The following is an 11003-nucleotide window of genomic DNA, read 5'->3' as shown; positions in this document are numbered from 1 at the left end:
ATAGCTGCTCGTCCTCAGTGACATTCATGAGACGTGTTTGCAACCAACCACCGAAAGTCTTCATGTGTTCTCCATCAATCCAATCTTCACGTTGCTCCGGGTATTTAGAGCGTAAGATATCCTTGTGTTCCTCTTTGTACGGAGCCACCAAGATGGAATTAGGTAGAACTGTGTAGTGTGCTTGAGTGAAAGAATGTCCGTCCATACACGTTGTTGCTTTCTTTCCTAGTGTGCCTTTTCCACGCAGTCTCCCCTCATAACGCGATTCAGGAACACCGATCGGCTTAAGGTCAGGAATAAAGTCAACACAAAACTCAATGACCTCCTCAGTTCCATAGCCCTTGGAGATGCTTCCATCTGGCCTAGCACGATTATGAATGTACTTCTTCAAGACTCTCATGAATCTCTCAAAGGGGAACATGTTGTGTAAAAATACAGGACCAAGAACGCCAATCTCTTCGACCAGATGAACTAGGATATGTGTCATAATATTGAAGAAGGATGGTGGGAACACCAACTCGAAGCTGACTAGACATTGCACCACATCCTTCTGTAAATTTTGTAGAGTAAGTGGATTGATCACCTTCTGAGAAATTGCATTGAGGAACGCACATAGCTTCACAATGGGTACTCGAACATTTTCCGGCAGAAGCCCCCTCAATGCAACCGGAAGTAATTATGTCATAATCACGTGGCAGTCATGAGACTTTAGGTTTTGAAACTTTTTCTCTGACATGTTTATTATTCCCTTTATATTCAACGAGAAGCCAGGCGGGACCTTGATGCTATTCAGGACTTCAAAAAAGATCTCCTTCTCCTCTTTGGTAAGAGCGTAGCTGGTAGGACCTTGATACTTCTCTGGATTCAGGTTGTTTCCTTCGTGGATACTTTGCTGGTCCTGTCATGCATCCGGTGTATCTTTTGTCTTCCCATACACGCCCAACAAGTTTAGCAGGTTCACGCAAAGATTTTTCATCACGTGCATCACGTCGATTGTAGAGTGAACCTCTAAGAATTTCCAGTAGGGTAGCTCCCAAAATATCGACTTCTTCTTCCACATGGGTACATGTCCGTCAACATCATGCGGAACAGATTGTCCGCCAGGACCCTTTCCAAAGATCACTTTTAAATCCTTGACCATATCATATATAACTTCCCCAGTAGGGCGGGTAGGCTTCGTTCGGTTATCTGCCTCACCTCCGAATTTCTTTCCTCTCTTTCTTACGTGATGTTGTTTTGGAAGAAATCGACGATGCCCCAGATACACATTCTTGTTTCCCAAATATTTACTGTCAGTCTCACCTAAACAGTGTGTGCATGCATTGTATCCCTTGTTTGACTGCCCTAAAATGTTACCAAGAGCGGGCTAATCATTGATGGTTACAAATAACAACGCTCGTAGGTTAAATTCCTTTTGTTCGTGCTCATCCCACACAGGTACACCTTCTTCAGGCCACAACTCTAAAAGTTCTTCAACCAATGGCCTCAGGTACACATCAATGTCGTTGCCGGGTTGCTTCGGGCCTTGGATGAGCACTGGCATCATAATGAACTTCCGCTTAATGCACAACCAAGGAGGAAGGTTATAGATACATAGAGTCGTTGGCCAGGTGCTATGACTGGAGCTCTGCTCCCCGAAAAGATTAAAGCCATCTGTACCTAGACCAAAACTTAAGTTCCTTGCGTCATATGAAAATGACTTGAACTCTCTGTCGATTTTTCTCCACTGCGACCCGTCAGCGGGGTGTCTCAGTATCACATCTTTCTTACGGTCTTCTTTGTGCCATTGCAACAACTTGGCATGCTCTTTGTTTTGGAACAAACGTTTCAACCGTGGTATTATTGGAGCATACCACATCACCTTCGCAGGAACCCTCTTCCTGGGGTTAGACTTGCCCTCAACATCGCCAGGGTTATCTCGCCTGATCTTATACCTCAATGCACTACATACCGGGCATGCATTCAAATTCTCGTACTCCTTGCGGTAGAGGATGCAGTCATTGATGCATGCATGTATCTTCTGCACCTCTAATCCTAGAGGGCAGACAACCTTCTTTGCTTCGTACGTACTAGAGGGCAATACGTCCTCCCCTGGAAATATCTTCTTTATTATTTTCAGCAACTTTTGAAATCCCTTGTCAGAAGTACCAACTCTGCCTTCCATTGCAGCAATTCCAGCGAGGTACCCAGCTTTTTCTGGCCATTTTCGCAATTTGGGTACAACAGTTTGTTGTGATCCTCCAACATTTTCTCCAACTTCAACCTCTCCTTTTTATTTCCGCAGTTCATCTTCGCATCAAGAATGGCCCGACCCAAATCGTCATCCGGGTCATCAAAAATGGGCTCATCAAAAATGGGCTCTTCTTAAGCTTCGTCTTCCCCCATTCTACTATCACCGTCTTCAGTGAATATAGGATAGTTGTCACTATCCTCTTCTTCTTTGTTGTCTTCCAATATAACCCCTCTTTCTCCGTGCTTGGTCCAACAATTATAGCTGTGCATGAAACCGTTCTCCAGTAGGTGGACGTGAATGATCTTTGAGGTAGAGTAATCCTTCATATTCTTACAGGAACTACATGGACAATAGATGAAACCATTCGACTGCTTGTTTGCCTCAGCCACGTTGAGAAAATAATGCATGCCATTAATGAAGTCGAGATGGCACCGGTCACCATACATCCATTGTCGACTCATCTGCATTATATATGTATATCAAAAATCATTAATTACACAACATCGTGGATATATGAGTGAACAACTTAATTAATATTCAAGTTCATCACATAAAACTAAGTTTTTTATAAAAAAGAAGAGGCTCACCAAGGTGGTACGGTGCCGGCTAGGGGACGACGCTGGCGATCGACGGCGGTGAGGACGGGGATGATACTAATTAAAACCTACAAAACATACCATAATTTCAGCTCAAATTGCATATAAAAGAAATAAAATCCCTAACTTAGGCATTTCATCGAACACCCTTCTAGCACTAGAAAAATATTACGAGTTAAAATTACCAAAGAAATGAGCTAAATTAGGAACGCAGAAAAAAAGGATGATATTGCTAACCCTTGGATAGATGTATGGCCTTAATCTTGTTAAAATGATGGAGAAAAAATAGAGATTTGTTGGAGTGTGAGAGGTGCAATAAAATTTAGAGTGTGAGAGAAAGAAGAGAAAAATGAGAGCCAGGGGCCAGGGACGGGGGCGATGTGATAATATAGCTAGGCACCCTTTGGTACCGGTTCGTGTTACGAACCGGTACCAAAGGTCCAACCCTGGCCCCACACGCGCCTGAAATGCGGGCCGAAGACCTTTCGTACCGGTTCGTAACACGAACCGGTACGAAAGCCCCTCACGAACCGGTATTGATGCTCCTCGCCCGCCTGGGCGCACAAACCGGTACAAATGACCCCTTTAATACCTGTTCATAAGGGAACCGGTATTAAAGGCTTAGACGGTTGCCCCCTTTCCTACTAGTGTTTAGATATTAGTATATATATATAGCAACGATTACATACTATATAAGTTTCAATGCATCATACAAAATATCTAACATATCCAAATGTTGCCCTCGCATTTGCAAGGGCCACCATGCTAGTTTATGTAACCGTACAATGCAACTGCATAGAATAGGGGAATTTTTTTACCAAAAAGAAAAGGCAGCAAGCTGCTCCTTGTTCCATTCAAGGGTGAGGTAGATACGGGGATTAAGGAGAGGTCGCAAAGATGAAAGAAGAGGCACTTCCGCCATTAGCGCCCAATTCCCCACATCTTTGAACTGTGTATATATATTCCCACTGTGACTGCTCTTTTTTTTTTAGGTTTTTTTTTTTTTTTTTTTGAGGTAACACCGTGACTGCTCTTTTTTGTGCATCTTATCGCTCCTTTGTTGAGACGAGAGTTGATGATGTCCTTTGTTGGGATGGATTGGAGAGATGAGTTAGCAATTAGATTGAGTGAGCAATTGCTGCAACATGAGTCGTGGACGAGCAGCTTGGGATGCAGGACGAGCTCTACCGGCCGCTCCTTTCGGCGACATCACAACGTGCGACGGCGGTGCGAGAGGCGGGCTGCGCTGCTCCTTCCGGCCACCATCCGTGCTCCTTCCGGCGACATCACGCCACACGGCGGCGGTGCGAGCCATGGGATGTGCCGCTTAGGGTGGCAACACGGCGCGGGCACAATGGCGTGCGGCGGCGCCAGGGTAGACATGCTCCTGATTTGGGGGGAGGGCATGAGAGAGTGCCATAGCTCAGCGTGGGAAAGGAACGGGAGAGAAGAAGCTCAGGCGGAGCAAGGAGAGGAGGAAAGGGGATGCAAGAGGGGTGAGCTAGAGGTAGGAGATGCGGCACATGGATGGCAAGCGGGAGAGGAGAAAAGGGCGAACAAGAAGGGCGAACGCTGGGCGTTGGTCGCCTGATGGCAACCCCTAAAATCGGTTGTCTTCCGCGTCGTCGGATCGTCATCTAACGGTTGGAATCAGCCACATTGTAACATTTGCATTTTTCTCCCCAGTTTTTGGATAATTAACCCGCAATACTAGACTTCTCCGGTTAACCCGAAGGGTATGTTTCTTTGGGCCTGGCCTTCTCAATATTTACGAAAAAACTGCCACTCGAAGACTGATCCGAGTCTCACATAGTATTACAACAAAATCTCTTAGTTCGCTTACAAAAAATATGTACTATTATAACAAAAAAAAAGACAAAAAATGTAAACAAATAGTCTTATAAGAAAGTGGTTAAACAACAATTGTTTTTCTATAGGTTGTTTACAACAAAAATTAACAGCAATTACAATAAAAAATCAAAAGCTATAACAACAAAAAAACATGTGTTCGTGGCTGTGAAAATTTGGTTAAAAATAACACTTTTATGTACATCCAATTACAACAAAAATCACCAACTATTTTTACCAAAAATTATTGGCGATTACAACAAAAAGAATTTATGGCAAATGTCCAGATAAACATTACAACATCTCTGATATGCTTTCTCTATAACTTTTATACACAATTGATACAAAACTAACGTACATATACAACATCTCTACGAAAAAAAGTATCCATGACTAAAACAATTACACTAAAAATCACAAATAATTCCAACAAAAAAGTCATGCGTTTACAACATATCAAGAAACACACATTTCGTAACATATCACTTAAAAAAATCTTACAAATTATGGCGTGTGAGTTTACAATAATTTTTATCTAATTGTTACAATCTGGAAACAACATTGTAGATTTCTTTTAAAAAAAGCAACTCTTCAGTTTTGGGCCGAAAATCAGGCCCATATAGGGGCTGCGTGGGAGCGAGCGAGACGACCGATCGCTCAGCGATCGGTCGCCAGATCGAAAGCGTTTCCCAACAAGAAGAGGCGCGTGAGTGAGGCGACGACTAGGGTTTTCAGACTTTTCACTACCTCTTTTATATCACCGTTTTTTTACCAGACTTTGCTTCTTTTATATGGGTGGGAAGGTGAAAAACAGACGGTCGAGATTCCCCGCAAGGAGCCATCAGACGATCAGAAATTCAAATCGCTGTGGAGGCTCCATGGGGATGCATCATATATACAACTTGGATTATGAGTTCCAGCAAATTGATACTTGAAGGCAGAGTAAAAAATCATATAAAGTGTTTGCATCAGCTCCCAATAACGGCACTAAACCTATCATTCAAGATGTTTCTGGCTACATGACCAAAACTATCGAAAGACACCCACAAGTTGTGATGTTATTAACAATAACAAAAGAAAAAGAGAATAATGAAAACGGATGGTGGTAAAACTGACATAGTATAGTTCATACAAAGTGTGATCCAGCTGACATAATACTCAGAAAGTTCCGAGAGAAAATAGAGATAAAGGACCCCCTGAACAGGTCTAGAGGAATCATTTATATCCCTAATACTAGAACAAACAGAAGACAGACATGGACAAAGGATAATCTAGACATAATGGTGAAATATGATAAGCCACTATGCTCCAAGAAAAACAAAATTATTCGCAGGTCATAATTTTCTTCAGCTCCCATGCAACCTATTTCATCTTTTACACCACCCAAATCAATCACCACAGAGGATATCAAAATCAGCATCTTGTGTTTTGTTTTGCACCTGGGATATCAAATTTAACATGTCATCAGCAATGATGGGGAGGAAAAAATACAGATCCATAAACAGCTAGCATTAATATAAGTGTTGCTTTACAGTTCCATGTGAACCGACTACTGAAAAAAAGACAAAACTTGATAAAGATGTAAAGCTATATAAACAAACTATAGATGAACACAGCAACAAGTGCAACCTTATAAAAATTGTTCTAGTGAGAAATTCACTATTAATACAGTAATAGTAGAAAAAATTTGATCCCCAAATCTCTGGCAATTGACTGCAGTATTGGCCAGTATATTTGCTTCGGTCTCATGCCGATTAAGTAGGTCTCCATGCAATATATCTATACAATACAAGTAACATGTTTTAACACCTCACTATAATCTTCTGGAATCAGCAGGGCCAAGTGTCTACAAAACCGAATGGAATCATGACCAATGGCGTACACTACCGGGTGCTACATCTTATTTCAGCCGAGTTCTGATTAACCACCCAAAGGCACACTACCGGGCGCTATATCTTATTTCGGCTGAGTTCAGATTAACCACCCAAAGACACACTACCGGGTGCTATAGCTTATTTTGGCCAAGTTCAGATTAACCACGCAAAGGCGTACACGTACTACCGGGTGCTATATCTTATTTCGGCTGAGTTCAGATTAACCACCCAAAGGCGTACACTACCATGTGCTATATCTTATTTCGGCTGAGTTCAGATTAACCACCCAAAGGCGTACACTACCATGTGCTATATCCGATATGATAAATACCAGCCCACCCTCCACCAAGAAAATATGAATTAATCAGGTAAATTATCATGTATTGGAAGTCAGGAAGGAGTAAAAATAAAATACAATCAGTTACCTGAAGCACCTTTCAGATATTTGGAGATCCTACTTGCACAGTAGCCTTCTTGTAAACCAAGAGTTCTCATGGAGTTAAACTCACCAACTTTCTGGACAGTCTGGTTCCTCATATCAACAACAAGCACCCATGCTATGTGGGTGTTGTCACGGTAGTCAATCTTGGCAAGTAAGTAAACGATGCCATCATCTTGCAGGCTCAGTTTAGGTAGGCCAATGTTGAGAGTCGACAAGGTTGGCTGAGCTGTACCCTCATCAACACGCAGCTTAGGCAGCGACGATTCCGGCATTTCAGTGGAATTGAGGAGGTAATCCATGTGCCAATCATCTGAGGTGTAGCTCACAGTGTTGATGCTCCATACTGCAACCTTCCAAGTATAGAAAGTGGAGGACATGTCTCCCTCGAGACGACGATACTGCAGCTCGACATACTTGATGAAGCCACCAACGACGGCAATGTCCCGAACAGACTGTGGATTGCCAGAGCCCAGATAGCTGGTAAGACTTATCGGCGGTGGCAGATCTAAGGTATGAAGGGTGGGGCGGTTGTCAAGCACATCACATAACATGATCTTACGCCAAAGATCAACCCAGGCCACTGTGCCTTTATCTCCTCCTATGGTGAGTGTCTTGTATGTTCTGTGTTTTGGATATGAATAAAGTACCACCGGCACGTTGCTCCATGTTTCTGTATCAGAGTGATACATAATGAGTGCAGAAGATTTTGTATACCCGAATCCGCGAGATTGTGCGGCAAGGACGTAGTCGCAGTTGCTGCAGTCGTGCTCCTCCTTGCTAGTGACTTGGCTGCCTTTCTTGCACTTGCGCACGATGGCAACCGAGTGGTCATTGAATTGGTGCTGGTAGTCGGGATGCGGGAGGTGCTGGAGCGAGGGGACGCTGGCGTCGTACATGAAGTATTCTCTTTCCGAGTGTACCATAATATCGGATGGATCAGTACCGATGACGAGGCGGAGGAGAACAAGGCCGCCGTCGGTCTCCGTGGCGATGATGTGGGGCTCGACGGCGAATTCGGTGTGGTCCAAGGCGGTGGCGTGGACGCACATGTAGGAGACGAGCGGCGGGTGGGCGATGCAGAAGGTGACCTTGAGGGTGCCACCGAGATCCCTCATAGCGCAAGAGGCGGTGGTGGCGTTGTCGCGGTCCGCGAAGTAGGCGTATGGCTCCATGAGAACGAAGGGTGGGCGCTCGCCGTCGTCCGGGTAGCCATAAGCAGGAGGATTCAAGTACGGGTACTCCTCCTTTTCGTCCACCGCTTCATCGCTTACAGATTGATGGTCCTCTTCATCCTCTTCTGCCATGAGGACATCGTCGTCGTCGAGGTAGCCATAAGCTGCAGGAGGATCTAGGACCGCGCCGTCCATCGATCCCGGACCGATTGCCTTCAAGGAACTTGTGTTTCTCGATCATACGGTGGGTGGATGTATTTAAGTAGTGGAGGGGGACGTTGGGGCGAGATCCAGACGGAATCGATATGCCATTGCAGTCGGAGTGAAGGCTGTCTCTCCCTCCTCCTTAGAGCATGTCTAACAGACCCCGTATAACCCGCCCACCCCGTAAAATTCTGGCGGGATACGGGGCAGGCGCGCTTTGGGCCGTCTAGCAGGCCCCGTATTCGGGCCGGCCCGTTTCGGCGGAATACGGGGCCCAGGAAATCGGCCCCGCCGCCCCCTACTTATACTGGGCGCAGGTGAGAGTGAGGGGTTAACCCCTCACTCGCAACCCTAGCTCCGCCGTGCGCCGCCGCCTCCTCCTCCTGCTCCGGCGAGCAATTAGTCGCTCCCCCGCGCCGCATTCCACCCGCCGCCACCTGCATGGACTCCCGCCGCCGTAGTACCGCCTCGCCGGCGAGCGGATCGAAGCGATCCCGCTCGCCGGACACCGTGGAGGAGGCGTGGCGGCTCAAGTGCAAGAGATCCGCCGCCGGGAGCCGCCGTGCGGCGTGCCGGTACGCCGGCGCGCTGTACATGCCGGGTACGCTCCGGGAGTACGCCGCGGGCGGGCGGTGGTACCGGCAAGACCCGCCGCTCAAGCCGATGAGCGGTGAAGCCTTCGAGAAGTGGCTCGCCGAGTGGCAGCGCGACCGCGCGTCCAAGGCGGCATGGGCGGCGACCATCGGCAGCACCAGCGGCGGAGGAAGCGGAGGCGGCGAGGAGGAAGAGGAGGCGGCAGAGGAGGAGGCGGCCTTCCGGCGTGCGGTGGCCGAATCCGAGGCGGATGCCGCCGAGAAAGCTCGGGCGGAGGCAGAGGAGCAGGCGGCGGCCATCGCCGCCGTCCAGGAGTTCGAGGCGCGGGAGGCGCAGGAGGCGCAGGAGGAGGCGGCCTCCATCGCCTTCATCCCCTACGTCATCCTTGACGAGTAGACGTAGGTTAGATGTAGTATGATCCGTAGTATGATCGGAATGTATGTATGATCCGTAGTATGATCAATGAAGATGAACTTCGCGGGGTTTTCATTTTTGAAAATACGGGGCGAAATACGGGGTCTGCTAGACGGAATGGCTTTTCCGTTAGCAGTTTTTCGATACGGGACGAAATGCGAGCGTTATACGGGGCAGCGAAATATGGACCTGTTAGACATGCTCTTAGAGCATCTCCAGTCGCGTCCCCCAAACCGTCCCCCAAACCGCGCCGGATCGAGCGTTTGGGGGACGTGTTTTGTTCGTGCCGCGTTTGGGGGACGTCGCTCCCCAGCCGCATCCCCCAAACGCCGCCCCCAAACATTTAAAATAATTTTTCTTGGCATTTTTATTTCAATTTCCACAAACTAATACATAATTGGGAACGTGGTTTACACGAAGACATAGTTTGGAACATGGTTTTCCACAAACTAATACATAGTTTGAACCATGGTGAACACAAATATAAAATATTGCAAAAAAACTAAACCTAACTAGGCCGTGCATCGAAGGTTTCCTGTGTTCGCTGCTAAGAAAGAACACTCGAGGGCACACCCAGTCACCTAAACTGGAAAATCCAGCGGGAGGATGGTGCCCTTGTTGGTTCTACCGATGAGGCGAACAGGCAGAAACCTCCGTGCACGTATTCGCTGCGAAGAAACAACACTCAGTCGTCCTCCTCGTCGGTGCTGTCGTCGTGGGAGTCCCTGTCGGCGTGGTAGTCCCGGAGGCAGCGCCTCTCGTCGAAGACCTTGACGCTCATGTCCCTGTTGCCGAAGTAGGAGAACACGAGGATGAAGCCGGCTTCGAGGCTGTGGTGGCGCGCGAACTTCTCCCAGCCGATGTTGAGGTACATCTTGCCGCGCGCGTCGTAGATCGCGTCGACGATCCACCGGCAGAAGCCGCACGAATGCTCCCGCAGATGCATCTTGCGCGGGCGTACGCCGCCGACGTACTCGGCGAAGGAGTCCGGCAGCCTCTGGATGCCGCGCGGGTCGCCCTTGAGGACGTGGACGAACTCGAACAGGACGTCCGGCTCCACGTCCATCTCCGACGAAGACGACGACGTGGGAGGCGACGGCGAGCGTTCAGCTATGCCGCGGCCACGACCACGACCACGACCACGGCTGCGGCCGCGAGGTCGGCCTGCGCCTCTACCAGACATAGCGTCGAGTCTTGTTGAGAGATGGTGGCGGCTAGGGTTTGGGAGAGAGGCGCTAGGGTTTGTGTGTGAGAGGGACGATGAGAGGCGCCCCTTTTTATAGGCCGGAGGGAGGCGGAGGAGCGGTGGCGCTCATTACGCCGGCACGCAGAGCTAGGCGCGACGGGACGCGTCGCTGCGCCCTCTGCGGGAACTGCACCGTCGCTGCGCGCCAATAACTTCCGTCGCGAGGTAGGCGACGGTTAGGTTTAAATTAATTGTGCCGCTGACGGGTCGGCCCCGCCACTCCCCGCCTCGCTTTTCGTTGTGTCCGGCGTCCCCGGTGCGTCCCCTGTGGGACGGGGACGGGCTCGGGACGCCGGACACCGTATAGGGGCGCGCCGGACAAAAAAGGGCTTTGGGGGACGCGGCTGGATAGCATTTTTGGTCCGGCGCGCCCCAAATCC

General features: G+C 48.3%; 1 protein-coding gene across 2 annotated transcripts; it reads right to left on the bottom strand.

The window, feature by feature from the left end:
• Positions 1–5707: 5707 nt before the first annotated feature.
• LOC127302676 (uncharacterized) lies at positions 5708–8487 on the bottom strand. 2 transcript variants are annotated; one of them, XM_051333219.2, is made up of 2 exons: positions 6986–8487; positions 5708–6116 (listed from the first exon to the last, which is right to left on the bottom strand). In XM_051333219.2, exons 1-2 carry the CDS (start codon positions 8358–8360, stop codon positions 6091–6093), a joined length of 1401 nt encoding a protein of 466 aa, XP_051189179.1. In that variant the 5' UTR covers positions 8361–8487; the 3' UTR covers positions 5708–6090. The 2 variants fall into 2 exon arrangements, with proteins under 2 accessions (XP_051189179.1, XP_051189178.1); XM_051333218.2 differs by having other exon boundaries at positions 6977–8485.
• Between the last annotated feature and the right edge of the window lie 2516 nt (positions 8488–11003).

This window comes from Lolium perenne, chromosome 5, assembly GCF_019359855.2.
Source record: "Lolium perenne isolate Kyuss_39 chromosome 5, Kyuss_2.0, whole genome shotgun sequence".
In the NCBI taxonomy this organism is placed as follows: domain Eukaryota; kingdom Viridiplantae; phylum Streptophyta; class Magnoliopsida; order Poales; family Poaceae; genus Lolium; species Lolium perenne.
This window is presented reverse-complemented; position numbering and strand designations above follow the sequence as displayed.

What these genes read in the sequence shown, in the direction of transcription:
- LOC127302676 (XM_051333218.2), bottom strand. Translation starts at nt 8,360, where the DNA reads ATGGACGGCGCGGTCCTAGATCCTCCTGCAGCTTATGGCTACCTCGAC. An exon ending in ATATCTGAAAGGTGCTTCAG is followed by an intron (nt 6,117 to 6,976) that starts GTAACTGATTGT and finishes TTGATATCCCAG; the next exon opens with GTGCAAAACAAAACACAAGA.